This window comes from Anas acuta, chromosome 1, assembly GCF_963932015.1.
Source record: "Anas acuta chromosome 1, bAnaAcu1.1, whole genome shotgun sequence".
NCBI lineage: Eukaryota > Metazoa > Chordata > Aves > Anseriformes > Anatidae > Anas > Anas acuta.
The window spans coordinates 164,856,942-164,876,842 of record NC_088979.1 but is presented as its reverse complement, the minus strand read 5'-3'; the positions used below and the strand labels follow the sequence as shown (position 1 = coordinate 164,876,842).

Below are 19,901 nucleotides of genomic sequence, written 5' to 3'. Positions count from 1 at the left end.
ATTACTGTTGAAGGTGAAGTTTCACATGATAAATAGCAATGGTGAAAGGGTGCATCACTAGTGCATAGTTCCTGCTAAAATGAACAATGTAGTTACTTTTGTAGAAATATAACCTCTTTAACCTCTTGTACATCTATAACCTTTTTACCTCTTTCTTATTAATAAAAAATGAGTGATCTTATCCTCTGCCACTTGTCCTCAAATAGCATTGTTTACTTAGATTAAAATAACTGGTTCAGTTTACCTTTCAGTTTGGTGCTAATGTAAGTTGAATGCCACAAAAAGCTTTGTTTAAAAAAACAAACAAACAAAAAACTAAAAAGAACACTAATGTATCTCCTAGAAATCCCCTCCCCAAACAGTTCAGTAACTTCAATGACAATACAGAAAAACAGAATAAAAATTATATTCAGTCTGCTTGGTTTTAGCATTTTTTTTTCTTTCCCAAAATTCACATGTGTATTCAGCTAGGATTGGCAGCACAGTTGTTTTGTTTTTGTTGTGTGTTTTTGTTTTTTTCCCCAGGACACTTCAAAACCTCCCCTGAAGGATCTAAGTTTTCTCAGTGCAGTGATATCAGATGGCAGCTGGGGTGCTTACTGTTAATAAAATGAAATCCTATTGTTCTCAGGACTGTTCTGAGAGCTAATTATAATAATAGACTTGTGCATTTTTCTGTTTCTTTAAAAAACAAAACAAACCTGACACTTTAAAAAAAGACAAATCTGTCTGATTGTGCCTTCCAAAATATTTGTCATTTAATGTAAGACCACTTAAATTGCAGGCTTCTTGACAGATAGAGGGTGAATTTCACCATAGCCTAGAGGTGTCTGTTATCGTGTTTGTGATAACCCACACAGGAAGCAGTCAGTCGCATCATATGAGTACCTAGTCAGTTATTTAATCTTTTTCAGTCACTGTTCATGCTGTATTTCATGTACTACATTATTAAAAGCTTCTCCTGTGAAATCAACTAGCGTTGTTTATTGCTGCAACACATACTGAAATGGGGAACATAGCTTCTTAAACTTTAATGTTGATGATGAAAATGTTTAATTCCTCTCCACTCTCTACATGCTGTTTGATTGTAGAATTCGTCTTTGAGATGAAGACGTTATTGGCACATGATTACAGAGAAATAGAAGTGTTAGTAAAATGATGCATTTGCTTTTATGTTTCTCAGCAGGTCAAAATGATAAGAGCTTGCAAGCTCCACACATTTTTCCAGAAGAATATTTTGTTCTTTGTTTCATGCCACGTTGGACTGTTCATGTGCTTTATCTTCTTAGTTTGTAGTTTGAGCACTTACTAAATGAACTTGCTTATACGCTGATCTACAAATCTGATAACCTCTTAAAATCAAATTAAGACTGTATGGAAAAGAGCAGTTCAGTCAATGTTATTGGTGCAAGGAGTTTATCAGTATTTGTGTTTTTCTCCCACTATACATGTATTCCTCATAAGTTGCATAAACTGGATCTAGGCATAATTTACACCAAAAATACTCTGTTTATTTTGCAGAAGCTTATGCTGGAGTAAGAATGATAGTGTTTAATTTTAATACACATTGATATGAAGGACACTTTCCATTGGCTATTTTATGTGTCCAAAGACATCTAGCTAGAGTTGAAAACACTACTTTCTTAACCCTTCACATTGTAACATCCGCAAGATGTTTGTAATCCCTTGGCACCTTGTATTCAATTATAGCAAAATTCAAGTTTATTCATGTAACGTTTCCACTGTTTTTGAAAAGTAGAAGCAGGCAGAAGCAGGCCACTCATATATTTGAAAATACATTTTCAATGCACTGGTAAAAATGGGCCATTTTTGCCTTTGCTGTTGCAGTGGAATAATGTAAGTTTACTCCATTTTACTCAATTTAGTAAGTACTTCACCTGGAACTGCGTGGCAGGTCTTTGTATTTCTTCTGTCTCTATAAAATCCAAGGATGGGCTGTGTACCAATTTAGTTTCTCTGATACCTGCTCTCACTAGAGAGGAGCGAATGGAGTTTCCTATAAACTAGGAAAAGCCATAAGCTGTTTAAAAGTGGAAGTGTAATTGGGGATGTTTTAGGTCTGTTTATTTCCATTTCTTATGGATTAGCACTAGTAGCTCTGCTTCATCCAAGTTGGAGTCAACTTTGAACATGATGACCTAGGAGGGGTACCATGATAACATAGTAACTTAAAGCTCATTGCTGGCTGTTTTTTTTTTTTTAGATCTTTTAAGCCATGAAAATAATGAGAAACAGCTAATGTTCACAGGTGGAGAAGTATATGGTGGGTTATGACCAGAACTAACTCCAGAACAAGTTAATTCTCGCTTTGTGATTTTCAACTCTGAGTGAAGAGGCACCTTCTGCTTGCAGTGACCTTGAGCAAATTCCAACTGCTAGAAGTGTGTTAAATAACTATTATGAACATTAGTATTAAACATTAATAAGATTAATAACATTTGAGGCTTCTGCAGTATTGATTCTCTGTGCTCAAATATTATGGTTTCGTTATTGCAAGATTAACTTTTCTGCTAGTTTTATTCACCAGTATCATTAAAAATGAGATTTGTATGCATTGTGAAATAGTGCAACAAAAAATGTGCTGGATCTATGCTGAATCTTGCTCAGAAATAAATAAATTGGATACATTTGAGAACTGGCTTTTGTCCTCACCATTTCTTATTATTCATAGTGTACCAGACACGAAGGGAAAAAAAAAAAGATAGAAAATAATTCAAATTGGTCAGGGCTGGCCAAAGTGACGATTCCTCCTGTTTTTATTTCATCCATCCATAGGGGATGAAGGTCAGATTGTGACAAAAGTGCATGTTCTTTGCCTGCTTGTTTCAGCCTCTGGAGTTTATATACATACCAGCTTTAGCAATATAATTTAAGTTTGAATGGAAGGGTGTTTGTGTTTTTTTAACCACGTTTACAGCATAGCCACAACTGTCTAGCCAATCTGGGGCTCTGGAGTGTATACAACAGCTGAAATTCTCTTGTCTCTCAACATCATTGTTCCAGGTTTGTTAGGCAGCTCTTGAGTTTGCTCAAGAGCAGCTTTGCTGTTGAAAACAAAGCTGTCTTACTGTTTAACACACCAAAAAAAATATATATATGTGAAAGGCTATGTTAGTATTTAACTGCCATTGTTCATGGGAATGAAACTTTAAAATGTGAAACAAAAAAAAATATTTTTGTATTAATTGCATTTCCAGTTAAAACAGCTTTGATTGTATTTGCAGTGATCGTAAGATAAGGGAGGAGGCTCCTGGCTTATATGCTGGTTGTTGGTGTGGTGATGTGCGCACTGAATTGAGAGAGAGAGACCTTCTTACTACTGTGACCAAATTTGATGTTGCTCCTATGGCAAAGCTGGCAGTGTCTATTTTTAAGACTGTGCTTGCAGACAAAAACCAAAGATTACAAATTTAAAACACAAAGGGATTCTAGGACACTATTATTGAAAGTATTAAATTAAGAATATCTTTAATTTACAGTGACAAGATACTATAGTTACTGAATTGGCTTAGACTGTGACAATGAAATGAGCTTGCACAATGGGATTTTTGCTCTGAAAGAACTAGTCCCATTTTTCTCAAGAACAAGACAAATTCAGCAGTATTGACTTATATTCCAAATTATATTCTATTGATGCTTACAAATGCCATCCTCCAGAATTCACCCAGATGCTGAATTTGTTGCAGTAATATACTAATCTGTTATTTATAGCAACATTATGAGTATGCTGAGTGTCTGAAATAGGTGGCTTTCAAATGTTGTAATCCATCAGTGCATCACTAACATTTGGAGAAGACAAAGTGAAGTCAACCATGGCAAACTAATGAAAGAAAGACTGTGTAGTATGTTAAGAGAAGAATGCTACATTTCTAGGACAGAGCTCAAGAAACTATGGCTGCATCAGATTCAGTGTTTCCTTCTATTTAATTGCAGAGAGCATACTGTTTCCAGTAATAGGAACAAATTGCTGTAAATTCCTAACCTTTTGCCAGCTGTTTTTTGTCTATCTAGATCCTTACATCCTCTCATGACAATAAATTGGAGTTATTAAGTTATACCTTGTTACATATTTTATAATCAGTTACGAACTCCAGATGCTGTAATATGCCAATGTGATATACAGACAAGCAAGTTTGGGAAATTCCAGAAGCATGTTGAAGATAATTCTCAAACACCAGGTGTAGGAGGCCACCTTTCCTAGCTGGCTTACCGAGTACTTAGGACAGGAATTAGAGAAGGCCTTGTGGGAGATGTGACAGGAGGTGGCTGTCTTGGCCACAGTGATCATGAAGCAGTTCAAAAATTTTGGTATAATGTGAAAAAAGGTCTGCAGTGTTGCCACTCTGGATTTTAAAAGAGCAAACCTTAAGCTACTCAGGGAGTTAGTTGGCAGTATCCCTTGGGAATGGGCTCTCATGGGTTTAGGGATCTGTGATAATGGGTTGCATTTCAAGGACCACCTCTTAAAAGCCTAGGAGCAGACAATCCCATTACCCCTGCAAGTAAAACAAGTGGGGCAGAAGACAGGCTTGGTTGAACAAGAAACTCCTGGGACTGGGGCAGAAAAAGAAACTACATCACCTCTGGAAGCAAGGTCTGGGCTCCACAGGGAGGGTACAGAGCTGCAGTTTGGTTGTGTAGAGAGAAACCAGGAAAAGCTGAAGCCCAACTTGAGTTGACACTGTCCAAGGTGGTGTCAGACAATAAAAAAGGCTTTTTCAGGTATGTGAACAGCAAGAGGAAGTCTAAGGAAAACATTAGACTGATACTTTATGAAGATGGTCACCTGGCAATTAAGGATGAGGAAAAGGCTGAGGCATTTAATTCCTTTTGCCTTAGTTTTTAGCATTAATGATAGATTGTGAGCTGCCTAGTCAGTCCTCTGTGTTGGAAGACCGCGAATGGGGAAGAAATGGCTTTCCATACGTGGCTACTGAAATTGTTAGGGAGCAGCTTTATCAGTTGAACGTTTGGAAGTAAGTGGGGCTTGATGGGATTCATAGCAGAGTGCTTGAAAGGACTAGCAGATATTATAGCTGGACACCTCTCAACAATTTACCGAAGAACTTGGCAGTCTGGGAAAGTCCCTGCTGACTGGAAGCTAGCCATGTCACACCAAATCTACCAAGAAGGGCATGAGGGAGGCCGCACGACACTACAGGCCTGTTAATCTAGCCTCTGTCCCTCAGAAGGTTATGGAGAAGATTATCCTGGATGCTACCGAAAAGCAACTAAAGAACAAAGCTGTTATCAGGCATAGTCAAGTGTGGGCTCATCAGGGGAAAGTCCTGCCTTAGCAGTGGCAGAGCCCCTGGCAGCCATGGGGACAAACTGCTTGCTGGGTGTGCTGAACACCGCATAGCCGGCTGGTGAAACCCTTTTGATTCTCCCACTATGTTTAGTGTTAGTGTGGCCTCACCTTGGATACTGTGTGCCCTTCTGGGCTCCACAGTACAAAAAAGGGTGTTAAGGTGCTTGAAAGCCTCCAGAGGAGGATGACAAAGCTGGTAGTGGGGCTGGCAGCCTGTCCCATGAGGGCAGGCTGAGGCCCTTGGGCTGCTTGGGCTGGAGAAGAGGAGGCTGAGAGGCGACCTCCTGAACTATTCTATTCTACATACTGTGTGGCAAGGTCAGAATTTGCTTTCTTGTCTTCTAGAAGTCCTGCTTTCACTGCATCTCTTTTACTGCCTCATCTCCTCGTTCTTGGCTGAGTTGCCCCTAGTTGTCCTAACTTGTTTCAGTGGCCCTTGCAGCTGCAGGGCCAGCCAAGAATTGCATCACGTTAACCCATTTAAACAAGTGTCAGAGATCGGCCGGTCTTAAAGCCTTATCACTTTTCCTGGCAGTTACATGTGTCTGACTGGATGTATTTTGTCTAACTGGTTGCATATTTGTGAGTCTTCATAAACCAAACCTCTCCTTCCCATCCTCCCCTTCTCCCCCCAGCTGCTTCAAAACAAAGCTTTATTGTCAAAATAATTCATGACTGCTGCATTTTTACTGAGTCTGAAGAACCAAACTATACAGGCTTGTTTCCAGTTTGTATGTGCTGCAGGCAGTAGTCTTTGTTCTGCTTTTGTAATGCTTTTGAAAGATTACAGGCATGACAGCAATATCGAGCATTTTTCATAATTTCCAGTGTGACTTTCCTAAGAAGTAGAAAATATGATTTAAGGAGGTTGTTATGCATAGCACTTTTTTTTTTTTTTTTTTTTCAATACTGTCAAATTAATGTGCTTCAAACCTGGAGTAGGCTTGGAAAGCATTCCTGAGGTTATATGACTTGATTCAATTGAGGCTGCACTACGGCAGGACTGTGTCTGGGTTGAAGAGCCATTCAAACACGTTGAAGAAAAAGCAAGAATGGGAACTACCCTGGAAAAAGCGTCTGGATGCCAGTTTTGCCAGCTGACCCAAGGGGAGCAAAGGGGCCTTCAGTTGTCTAAGGCTGTGTCTTCTGCAGTGGAATATGAAAGCAAGATAAGGAAAACATACTTAAATTCCAACTTTGAGAGGCTGTTAATCTTCTGCTATAGCAGAAGTTAGGTGTCACAAAGAGAGGCAGCATTGAACTTGACTTCAGGTTGTGCCTGGCACCAGTCTCCTCCTTGAGACTTAGGAAATTCCTGTGGGTTGTATATACTTTCAAATGTAATCTTAACAAGCATTTCTACATTGCTTTTATTACCACTAAAAATAGGAGTGAAACAGTGTAAGCATCAGGACAAATGGTATTTAATATTGGAGTCAGTCCTACATTAGATGCATATGTCATGTTTATGATTCCTGAATTGTTTCAGCTTTCACAATATAGGCAATTTTTTAAATGAAGTTAGCTCACAGTTAATAGTTGTCTTTAATTAAAGCATTAATTTCATATTAAAAGAGAATTTTGAAGGGATATGATAAAACAGTACTAACATTAGGCAAATTGCTGTTTGTTATCTGAGAAGGAAAATGCAAAGTGTCAGGGATCTGTTAATGTTTGTAACTGATCTGATGATCTTGTTATCCATTCTGATGATTTTTGGAAGATACTTTCAAACCAGTTGGCCCTGTTACTTTGGCCTTCAAGAGATGGGAAAGGAAGGAAAACAGACATGGGAGAAACAAATACAGCTGAGTCCCTGGGAAGGGGAGAATCCTGTTTTATACTAGGCATCCTACTGAGCTGTATTTCACCTTGTTCTGCTGTCTAGTTTGCTGTGGAGACAATTCTTCTGTAAAATCTTGAACTGGTTAATATGACTTCTGCCAGTGAAACTTATTGTTGTAAGAGATCTGTATTCATGTAGTGCCGGAAAGTCTCTGCTTTGTTTCTCTTCTGTTGAAGGTTGTGCATCATCATCATTACAATGTTTGCCTAATCCATTTTTATGCAAGGTAACAGCTTTGAAAATCTGATTTTCTTCTTCAAGGTATGGAATATATGAACGATGTAGAGAGTTGGTGGAAGCAGGTTATGATGTACGGCAACCAGACAAAGAAAACGTAACGCTTCTCCACTGGGCTGCAATCAACAACAGGATAGATCTGGTGAAGTATGTATTACGCTTAAAGTGATATATAAACTAATTGCATCCTTGAAAATATTGTTGTTTTAAATGTGTTAGTCCTAATTATCTTAAAAAGTTAATTTTTGTTCTTGAAATCTGAGGGAGGGGATAGTAGTCAGAAGACCTAATCTGCATGTTTTACAGACACCATTTTGATGACACAGTTAACAAAGATAAAACCTGTTACATGTCTAGTATTTGAGCTTAAGCTTTTCTCAGATGAGATGAACCTGTGGAATAGCTGTTCAGCTGCATGTGTAATTCCTTGATACTATGGTGGACTTGCTGAAGTGCCAACATTTTTTTTTTTAGGGAGTGAAATTTCATGCAAGATAATAGCATGTATTTTAAATAAATGAGATTAATATGATGGAAGGGGAATCCTTCATTCAGCATTTCAAGAAGTTCTGAGTTTAATAACATTTCTGCATTTTACTAGGAATTGCTAATTCTTAGTGTTTGCTGTTTTATAAGTCAGAACTGTATACAGCACGTTTGTTTTCTCTACCAGTAGCAAGATGATGAATTAAGTACATACAGTTATATCTAAATACGCAAAATATTACTGAATCAGCAAGATTCTAGGATATTTGGTATAAACTGCATATCTTCAATCAGTCCACTTTTCAAAATATTTCTTATGAATGAATGTAAATCCACACAAAACCAAATGCAGAACATTTTCATTTTAAGCATGGTCTCCCCATATATGTCCATCACCAGTGCCTTCATCAGAACAGATCTTGAGTTTCTTGAAGTTGCCTGCAGATCTGAGGTTCATATTTATCTTCTTGTTTTTAAAGGACTTTGTTCTGATGCAGTTCTTTTAAAAGAAGGTTAAAGGTAGATAAACAGAGGGAGATTTAGCTCTGCTGAGAAAGACCTTAGGGTCCCAGTGCACAGCAAACTGACCGTGAACCAACAATGCACCCTTGCTGCAAAAAAGGCTAATGTTATCCAGTACAAGAAACATATGGATATACCTGGGGTGAGTTCAGTGCAGGGTCACAAAGATGATTAAGGGACTGGAGCATCTGATGTCTGAGGAGAGGCTCCAAGAGCTGGGGCTGTTCAGTCTGGCGAAGAGAAGTCTCAGGGGAAAGGATTTTAGTAATGTCTACAAATACCAGATGGAAAAGGAATAAAGAAGACAGAGCCAGAGTTCTTCCTTGTCTGACAGGACAAGAGGAAGTGGGCACAAATTAGAACACATGAAATTCCATCTGAACATCATATCTCATTTATTTATTTACCCATGTGCGAGTGGCTGAGCACTGGCACAGGCTGCCCAGCAAGGTTGTGCAGTCTCCCTTCTAAGAGATCTTAAAAAGCCTCCTGGGCATGGTCCTGGGCCACCTGCTGTAGATGCTTGAATGAAGGAAACAATAGCTAGTGTAGGAGGTTTTATGCCTTTATTGTATTGTGGGTAGGAACGTATCATGGAAACTGTAATTCTGCGTTTGGTATCTTCCTTTCACTAAGGATGGGTAACCAGCGTGCCTTCTGGCACACAGAAAGACAGCCTCTTGCAAAAGTGATGCAGAACACAGGTTAGCCAAATAACCTTCTTGGTGAGATTGTTTTAGATTCTATTGTTTTCTTCCTTTTCATTCCATTTTCCTCCTGGTTTCTCTTGGGTCTTTCATGGCTAGCAGCTTAGAACTTGGTTTGAAATAACTGCAATGTGTACAATTTCTCAGATAGCTATTTTTCTTTAATACAAATGCAACTTATAAATGCAATTGTTTTTTTTTTCTGAGCTCACTTTTTAAATCCAACTTGAATGCAAAATTAATTATGTGCAATAAACTATTAATCTTATTTGAGCTGTTGCAATATCTGTAATATAAATGTCTTCTGTCTTATTTGATGTATCTTTGTAAGGTCTATCAGGCATATGAAGAAAATAGGCCTATATTGTGGATAATGTTTCCCTATTAACTTACATATAGTTTCCATATTAGCTTTGTTATGAATCTACTGCCTGCATTATACTTGATTGCAACCTAATGCTTTAGTTCAATAGCATTTCATATAATATTCAGTTTTTTATTAAAAAAAAAAGCTCCAAATGCTTGAGGACCTTTTTTCATCCAGAGTAAAATCAGACAAATTGTAAATTCCTAATTAGTTGTCTTTTGAATCTTTTTTTTTTTTTTTTGAGTGGTACTTCAGCATGTGCTTTTTGTGTTGTATTTTGCAAGACTTTTTCCCTCCGAGCGTGTTGCTAATAATTTCTTGTTTTAGCATTTGTCAGACATAGAGGCAGTTCAAAATCAAAATACTGGGTTTAGATAGATGGAAGTCTGAGCTCTAAGCCTGGAGGTCTGAGCTCTAAGCTAAACCTGTATTTAGTTTTTTATTATATGACAGGGAGATCTCTCCGACTACGGTTGAGTGCTGACATCTCTCCCCAGGTCTCCACCATTTCTGTCCATTATGTGCAGTGGATGATTCCATTACATATGTTGGCTAGTGAGCTTGGTATCACAGAGAAAGAGTCTAGGTATGGTCTCATGATGCAAGATCTTAGTGCCTGTCTTACTGGATATTGACTGTATTGTGTTGTCATCCTGATGAAGGAGCTTAGCAGCTCGTCTGTGGAAAGAGCAGACTTAGAACTAGACTTCTCTTGTTCTCAGATGTTTGTCATCCATGCTGTGAAACTTCGGATTCAGCCTAGATACCAGTGAAGATGCTTCGTTATGAAAGCTACAGAACCTGTTCTTATTTCTGCAGGATCAGGGATAAGTGTCACCCAAGTGTCGGACAACCATAATGTCATTCTGTTTTCATCATGACACTGATCTGTTGCTCTGTCTTTGACTCGATTTTGTGAAAAGGCAAAAATTAGCATTGTACCTCTACAGTTACCTAGTGACTGAATTGCACTGTCCCTGTTTCTCCAGACGAGGATTTCCCTTCTACTTTTTCTAGCAATGGTGACTGCAGGCACTTTAATTTCACAGCCCCTGAATCCAAACAGGGGCAGTTTACAAATGCATGACGAAGACTTAGTGACTGTAATGCGGAGATCATTGGAAGTATTTTCTTCCTAAGCTGACCTCTTAACAGATCTTCTTGCTTTGAATGTAAGTAGATTGCTTAAATAGGACTTGCACACCTGTTATCTTCTAGCATGGATGCATGGATGACTAAGTGAGAGTCAAATCATTCAGTTCCTCCTTTCAGTAACATTCTTATGAAGCACAAAATTGTCCTATTTAGATGTTTATCTAGACCAGGAAATCAAGTTCTCAGACTACTTTTGCAGAAAAATCTCCCCATCCATGTGTACTGTAATACAGTGATAAATCTCAAATTAGTCTAGAACACCCTTAAGGAAACATAAAGAGTTATTTCAGTGTACCATCTGTCAGGAGATAGTCGCCTTGTATTTTCCCAGTTGTCAAACTGCAAGTTCGTCGTTCTAAATAAAATGTACTAGCCAGTAAGTAATGCTTCTGCTCGGTAAAATCTGAACATATTCTGCGTTTCTGCAGGGACCAGTGTTTGAATGAAGGCAATCTGTTTAATGTTCACCTCCCCATGAGTGGCTGTCACATCAGTGAGATGGATCCAAGCTTTGGCTGTGAATGTCTGTGTTGTCTTTTTATCTAGACGAGATTTCCTTGGGAACTCCTTCCTAAAATGGACTGAATCTGCTTCTCGGTATCTTTTGAAATTTGTTCTTTGGTAGCTGAGACTTTGCTTCACAACGATGAAATGCTGTCCCTTTAGCTTATACACGCTTTGCCTTTTCACTTACACAGGACCAAGACATTCAGAAAATCTTCCTTGTTGTCTTTGAAAAGTCCAAACACTTAACTTCAGCAGAGAGATACACTGCATTGCTGTTCTTGGGTGTCGGAGAGCAGTAGAGTGGACTGTCCTGTATTGATCAGGGTATTAGGTTTTTTAGCCTGTACATTGTTAGCAAATGCGTTCTTCAGGTATTGCTTCTGTAGGTAACTTGTGGTCTCTTTTTGAAGTTTCACTCTATGAACAGATAAGCATTCGAGAAGAAGAAGGTAGTTACTTAGAGCAACGTTTTTCAGATTGTTCTGTTTGTTGTCCTTCTTGCCATCTGTCTTGAAACACTTAGAGGAAATCGAGGTGCCAGAAGCTCAATGCTGAGGATTTGAAGGCCGGTTTGTGTGGGCAGGAAAAGGAGGATCCATGTAATATTTAAAGGTGTTATGAAAGCAAAAAGTCTGCAGGTTCTCAAAATTTTCAAGCGCTTAGAAATCTGTACCTAGGTAGTACTTTTCAAAGATCTTTTAGCTGTAACTCTTTGCCATTGGCATTTACAGTAGTGAATGAAGAACCAAATTTCTGTGCCTTGTGGGAAGACCTGGTTTTAAAAACATGAATTTTTGCTTTCACAAAGCAAAAATAATACTGCCAGCTTCATGTACCAAATAAAACAGCAAAGAAAGCAGTTAGCCAAAACAGTACAAATGACTGAATAAGCAATCCACATTTAACTACAACAATTTATATTTTGTTCCCATCTGTTTAAAAATGTTCTTGAGGAAAGGATAATCTCTAGCCCATCATTTAGAAATATTTTAGAAGTACTCAAATGTTTTTGTCCTGTATTTAATGCTGTACTACAACAGAGAAACATGTAAAATCTTACTACTTGGCTAAAATTGTAACTTAAGCAGGAGCTCTTGGAACAGTGATTTCAGCGGGGAGTTGCAGTGATGATACATGCTCTGAGATGAATTATATGTAGTTTTGTCATCTTTGCCAAACTTCTCTAAATATGCTAGTTTTCTAGCAGCATTTTCCTTTACCACAAAGTCAGAATTCATTTTAACCTAACAAGCACCCCTACAAATTTTAGAAGAATCCATTTTATCAAATACTTACATGGTAGCATGGTCTGTGTATGTTGAACAACTAGGCTGTTTTATGTTGGAACCAACCTAGGAAGCAGCAGTGTGCTTAAAGCACAGGAAGGGGTGTTCCTATTCTCCTTAGCCGTATCAAAAAGGCAAAAAATATTGACCTCTAAGAAGGAAGTTTATATGAAAGCAAAAATTCTGACCTGTAATTGCCTGTTTTTTTGTGTCCTTTCTGTGTAACCACAATGAGCAATAATTCTCACTATTTTTGTTGTACTAGATACTATATATCAAAAGGTGCTATTGTTGATCAGCTTGGAGGAGATCTAAATTCTACCCCACTTCACTGGGCAACAAGGTAAGGAAAAGTCTTCTATATTTTTTTTCCTAGGTGTTTTTCTTAACTTGGTATCTGCTACTGATTGCTTTATGTGATTGCTGTATTTTATGGAAATACTTGCACAGGAATGAACTCAGTTGTTGATAACTGCACACACCATGAATGTTATATGTTTGAGCTTTGAGCTACAAGAGCTTTCTGCATTAGTTCAGTTTTTGTCTGATGCAGAGAAAGACTTCTATGATAGGATAAAGAGTAAAATAAAATTAGAGTCTGTAGTCACCTTGGTTTATTCTTACTTTGTAGATCTTAGTTTTGTCAGTCTTCTGCAGGTCAGCGATGCTTGTGCAGCTGGGGCTTGGGATGATTTTGTGTAACATTGACCTTGCAGCTTTCTGTTATGTGTGTGGATATTTTAAGATGCACTTAAAATCAGGTTTATAATGTTGAAAGTCGTCTGAGAATGATGACTGGCTGGGAAAATTGAAGACAGCCTTCTGGTGTCTGCTTCTTCAGACAACTGCCTAGAAATGGACAAGAAAGCAGCACTGTCCATATTGACATTTTTAACTGCAGACTGCAAAAGGTTGCTTAGAAAATTATCTTGTAGAACATATAATGTATCAAGATAATTTCTTTACTAAAGATGACAACTTGCTTGTAACACTCTTAAAGATCTCAGCTTGTATATTTTTTGTTACAGATTGCATTCTATTTTGTGTATGTTATCAGCACAAATATTTGATTAAATTTCCTGGTGTTCATAGCTGTAATCTGTTGTTCTGTGTTTTCCAGAACTGTTTCTGACAGATTCAAATTTTTTTTTTTAGCTCATGCCAGAAACACTGTGGTTATAGTTGTACTCCTTATCAACTGGAAGGATGTGCCTATGTTTATTGCACCAAATAGATATCTGAGCTTTAAGTGTAGTATGGAGGACAAGTAGGACTTACGTTTTCCTTTTTCTTCCTATTTTTATTTTAGTGCTGTTATTAATAGTAGAAAGTTAAACTATGTACACTACAAAATACAGGATTATATAGCCAGTTTGGACATCTCTCAAACTGCAGGTTTCATACATGAATTTGAAGCAGGCACAGTAGAGACTTCCAAACTGAACTTGGGTGTTTAGTTGACTGGTATTTTAATTCACAACTCACCGAAGCCAATTGCATGTGATGCGTGCATTGGCTGCATAGAATTTGCTCGTGTTGAATGAGTGTGCATACTTGGTTGCAGAATCAAATCATGATAATCACAGTTTTCAAAATATGTCAGAGTTCAGAAGCTCCTGTAGTATAATTAAATTCTAAACATATTTGTTTTATTAAAATATTAACATTTTAATAGTTGATATTTTTTTGCATATAGTTATTCAGTTGTTTGTTTTCTGTGTTCTTTTACATTTAGACAGGGTCACTTATCCATGGTTGTACAGCTGATGAAATATGGTGCAGATCCATCGCTAATTGATGGAGAAGGATGTAGCTGTATTCATTTGGCAGCCCAGTTTGGACATACTTCAATTGTTGCTTACCTGATAGCAAAGGGACAGGTAAACTTTAAATAATATATTTAAATAGATTCTACTCAGAATAAGAAAAGAGTTGAAAATTAAATCATTCAGGAAGTGCAAAATATTTGCCTGACTAAACCTCACTAATTCAATGTATTTTACTGTAGACTACTGTATTTTAATTGATGCATATACCATCTGTTAACTTAATTTCCTGGAACAGAGGTTGGAGAACTTTGGCTTTAATTCATATCTTGGTATAATATATGCCAATTCTAGCAGATAGTCTTTTACCATTCTTTATTTCTACTGAAGTTAATCTTTAAATATTAACAGTGATGAAGATAGCAAATATGTTGGAAATATAAAATGTTTTGGAAATAGAAACATTGAATCAAGCATGGGTAAAGAATCCAATGACAGAGTTGTCATAGATCATTTATCTTTTTGTGGATACCTCAGTCTGTAACTTTTACTTATTGCTGTTGTAAAATAGAAATTGAAGAGGAATGCTCTTTTATCAGGAACAAGTTTTGTATTTTGTTCACAAACTATGTAAAATGAAAACCCCATGCACTTATATCAGAAAAATCTTGCAGATGTTCTATATGTGCCAACTCATGTGAAGCACAGCATCAACAAGGTATAAATAGCCTTTAAAATGTTCTATCATGATTATGAAACCTCCCTGTGAACATTCAGCTTGCCCTGATTTTTATATACAGACTTGGCCTATTTATTTATCTGAGCATATAATGCTTCAGTCCAAGAGAAGCTGCATGTGTGTGCATCTGTACATACATAGACATAAAAGAATTGGCTTTAAGATTTATTTAAAATTCCAACCTATTATCTTGGTAACAGATCTTTATCAATTCCTTTTAATGCGGATTCTTATTAAAACTCCCAAGTGTTAACAAGTATGATTTCAGTATCCTTTCCATGCCATAAGTTTGAATTAAGAGCTATTTTCGGAAGTTTCAGAAGCACTTCATAAAGCTCAAATTTAAAATTATTGATTTGTGTATTTAAAATATAGTAATATCAACAACATTGCAATAACAATCCCTAAACTCACAGTTTTCTAGTTGTGCTACATCTAACTACAGAAACTACTTAGTTTCTGTAGAAGCTGTAGGAGATAAATGATTCTACTTTTTATTCTCCTTCAGTAAGTGCATACGAGGTCGTTAATTCTGCTTTTTGGTCCCAGTGATCTCTACCTCCTTCATAATACCATGATTTGGGTTTGTAAACTTTAACTGCTTTTGCCTACATGGGCTTACCCCACTACTACTTGCAAGTTTTTTTTTGGTTGGTTGGTTGGTTGGTGTTTTTTTTTTTTTGTATTTTGCCTTTACGGAGATCAGGTTCTCTTATATCCAGAGATTAGGCTTGCCTTTATTCTCAACCCAGTTGTAGCACCTGGGTACTAAATAAGTAAATTTAACAGAATCTCAGAAGGGCTGAGGCTGGCAGGGCCCTCTGGGGCCCACCAGGCCCAAGCCCTGCCCAAGCAGGGCCACCCAGAGCAGGCTGCCCAGGGCCATGTCCAGGTGGCTTTTGAAGGTCTCCAAGGAGGAGACCCCACAGCCTCTCTGGGCAGCCTGTGCTAGAGCTCAGTCACTCACATATAAAGAAGTTCTTCCTGATGTTCAGAGGGAGACTCTTGGGTTGCATGGAATCATAGATTATCCCGTGTTGGAAGGGATCCACAAGGCCAGGGAAGTTACTAAACCAGGCATTTACCGGCTAGGTCTAGCCTACAGCACATTAGTTGCAGGATTGTAAGGCCAGTCATGTTTCTTCTTCGTGATTGTCAAAACAGACTCTGTTTGATGGACTAGATTATTCGGAACAGAGCTTTTGTTGTTCAGAAGAACAAGGTAGCTTCTGTTGTGTGCCTCACCTTGCTTGGTAAATTGCCTGTCAGGCTGCACTCGGTTTGTTCCGCTAGGACCCTGTCAGATCTCTTATTTCAGTGAATAACTAGCAAGTCTTCCCCAAATTAGGAAATGTTTTCATTCTTACATCCACCTTCCTGATAAATTTTCTTTACTGTTTGCTTTTAAATATGCTGTTTCTTTGAGAGCCCAAGTTTCCTTTTCCCTGGCTGACAGTCCATGTAAGAGGGATCTTTTCCTTGCTCAGAACCCTATTCTCCACAAGCGTATAATGAATCTTTATACAAAGGTCTGTGATCTGTGAAATAACCAGCAATGTTTCTGAAGATGATCAAATTCCTGGTCCCTTTCTGTGCAATTCAGCGCATTTCTAACTGGAAAGCATCCTTTGATGCTTTTTGTGCTTTTGAGAAGGCTGTATTGTAACGCAGGGCTGGTCTGAGCGCTACTGTTCCATGCCCTGGTAAGCCTGAATGCTGCTGTGATCTCTGGCTGCTATTCAGAATTCAAACTCATCAGCTAGATTGCTTCTGAAAAGTGGCTTCAAGCAGCAGAATAGTTGCCACAGCTCCTTTCCATGCAGGAGGCTGTTTCCTCCCCTATACTTTTGCCTCTCCAGAAGCTTTTTTTATTAATGTTGTAGGATTAAAATCTGGCTCATCTTTACATGTGTGAAGTTGTTCTCGTTCAGAGCCAGAGTTGTCCTATATAAGAAAAATTTTTAATAATTTACTGATTATGATTGGTGGTGTTCTCACACTTGAAATACATACACAAGGCATCGGTCTGCATAATTTTGGATCGTTACATCACTGTACTCAGCGAAATCTGGTTCTCGTATTGCTCACGTTCCTGTTCTAACAGCATAGATGCCTGTCTGTGAGCAGTACCAGGCTGACCTGTCAGCAAGAGTTAAACAAGAAGTTAATGCTGAGATGTCTGTTGGTACACACCAGAACAAAGAACAGTCTCCTGAGGTGTATAGGCTGTTGAAGGTTTACTTTTTTGTCTCAGCCCTCTGGTACAGAAGAGCAACATAAGTTTCTTTCAGAAATGTGCCCTTTTATTATGTGGATGTGGTAATGATCTGGCAGAATAACAAAGAATTTTTGATGGGAGCTTTGTTAGACACGTCTCTTCTATCCACAAGTACATCATATTTAGTATGACTATAAAACCATATGCAAGTGAATCTTAGTTTCCTTGTCTCTTGGTACAGTTCCTTTGAAGAGGGATCTGCCTCCATCCATGCTGGAGCTTAGTGGCTTATTATGAGTAATAGGTACAGCCTGCTTAGATAATCTGTGCAAGGAGTAATCTGGAGCTCATCTTTTCTTTTTTCCCCTCTTTTAACTGTCACGTAGTATGTGAAGTGGAGTTTTGATTTGTCAGGTGGAATCACTAAAGGAATCGTTTTTTTTCTACCTCCTTCCAAGCAATCAAGCATCTGTTGTTGGCCACAAAGCTTTGCATTTCTGTATGTAATCTAAAGATGAAAGAGTGATTGTTCACGTCTCAGTAATTCATGCATTTTTCAAAATGAGTTGTTCACGCAGTGTGACCTGTGAATCAAAGGCGTGCTTCTCAAGGATGAACGAACTTGAGGTTAGGCTGTGGTTCTCATTTCCTTCCCAGTCTCGGCAACAGGCGGCTGAAGGCAGTGCCAACAATTGTGCGGCCTTAGGAGGCTCAAAAGGCTACACGTACATAGAGCCAGCAGGTTTGGATGCTGGCGTCAGTGCGTGTAACTTGTTTCTGAGTACACTGTGCAATAAAGTTATGGTTCTCTTTCCTCCTTCATCAATCACTTTATTTCCGATATATTTTTCTTACATGGGGGTCCCAGGGTGCTGGGCGTTTGGCAGACACTGGAGCAGAGAAGAAGGTTTGGAAGGAATGGAGGGCAGGTAGAAGGCATCATCATCTACGTTTTGGATTTCTCTCAAGGGTGTCTCTAGCAAATGATACTGAAACACTTTCAACCTAATTTTCCTAGTAAGGTGTCATGGTTTAACCTGGAGGCTGATGAGCACCACACAGCCATTCACTGCCTTCCTCTCCCACCTGCCCCCCATGGGTTGGGGGGAAGAATTGGGAGGGGAAAAAAAAGTAAACGCTTGTGGGTTGGGATAAAGACAATTTAATAGGACAGAAATGGAAGATTAATAATAATGATGATGATGATAATAGTAATAAGAGAACGTACAAAGCGAGTGATGCATAGTGCAGTCGCTCACCACTCATCATCACCAATGCCTAGCCTGTCTTGGAGTAGCGACATCCCTTTGGCCAGTTGGGCCAGCTGTCCTGGCTGTGTCCCCTCCTGGCTCCTGGTGCACCCCCAGCCCCTCGCTGGCAGGGCAGCATGAGAAGCTGAAAAGTCCTTGGCTCTGTGAAAGCTCTGCTCTGCAACAGCGAGAACATCGGTGTGTTATCAGCATTATTCTCATCCTAAATCCAAAACACAGCACCGTATCAGCTACTAGAAAGAAAATTAACTATCCCAGCCAAAACCAAGACGTGGGCTGAGGGGAGTAGCATAGTACATATTGATATAGCTCTACTGCCTCTAAGTACAGTTGTTCAGGTCTTGAATTAAGTTAGTTTAGAGCAATATAATGTTGGCAGGCTGAGGAACTTGCCCAAATGTGCTTGAGAGTCTAATCTGGCTCTAAACATTTTTAGGAATTCCCAACTTCCATGTTAGCAGGGCAGAACAAAACCCTGCAGGTAATCGATACTTTCCTTTCTGGTCTTAAAGAGTTGTCTGAACTCAGATGTCCTGGATGGTGCTGTTTTGTTATTCTGTGGCTAACTGAACAGAGGTTCAGTTAAGCAAAATAATGAAATGGTATGGTTTTTATTTTGTTTTTAATTTTTAGTCATCAGTTTAGTCACCACTTGATTACAGATTAGTTGACTGTTTTCATTAATAGCTTTTATTTTGGCATAAAAATTTTGTGGCATCCATTAAGTCGATATCCAAATATGTAAATACCCCTGGACCTGAGTGAACTAAGGAAAATTTCTCTGTGAGTGGAAAAATAGCTGCAGCTAGTATTCAGCCATGTAGGGTGCTAAGTCATGCTTTTAATGCAAATTTATCAAGTAGTTCATTAAATATTGATGCGTTACTTTAGGTTTATCTTGCGTTGGAGTGCAGTATTACACCATCTATTTATGTGTTTATGTTGAAAGTGAATAGTATGATTGACGTGACTAGCCTTAAATATCATGGTTGTTCCTTAGTTTTCAAGATACACTGGAATGGTTATGGTTTTGCAATGGTGGTGCTAATGTCTGTTTTCGTTTTTAAATACAATTTTATTATGTGCTAAAAGCTTGCCAGGTTTGCACCAACTCATTTGGTTAGTCAGAAAATACTGCTTCTTATTTGCAAACCTTGTATCTCTTGGAGCTTGAGCATGCTTGTTTATTTTACCAATATTTTTCTTTTTTTTTTTAGGATGTGGATATGATGGATCAAAATGGAATGACACCTCTAATGTGGGCAGCTTACAGAACACATAGGTAATATAAACTCACTTCAATTTTGACTTTGTCTTGGCATTAACTAAGTAGCTTATAATGGTGACTGGTTTTGTTTTTTGGCGAGTGCTTTGGTTTAACTAGCCAATGTACTTTTTGCAATTTCCACTTTATCTTTCTTCATTTATGACTTATACCAGAGTGAAGATAGAATTCAGATGT

At 38.3% G+C, this 19,901-nt stretch overlaps 1 protein-coding gene across 3 annotated transcripts in view; it reads left to right on the top strand.

Annotated features, from left to right (window-relative positions):
* Positions 1 to 19,901, top strand: part of ZDHHC17 (zinc finger DHHC-type palmitoyltransferase 17) — a 73,551-nt gene that overhangs the window by 20,500 nt on the left and 33,150 nt on the right. For all 3 annotated transcript variants that reach the window (XR_011091913.1, XM_068669131.1, XM_068669130.1), the window contains exons 3-6: positions 7,440 to 7,562; positions 12,711 to 12,788; positions 14,181 to 14,325; positions 19,657 to 19,721. Coding sequence is in view for 2 of the 3 variants with exons in the window: in XM_068669131.1 (XP_068525232.1) it covers positions 7,440 to 7,562; positions 12,711 to 12,788; positions 14,181 to 14,325; positions 19,657 to 19,721 (411 nt within the window). In the remaining variant the exon portion in view is untranslated. The remainder of the gene's footprint in view (positions 1 to 7,439; positions 7,563 to 12,710; positions 12,789 to 14,180; positions 14,326 to 19,656; positions 19,722 to 19,901) is intronic.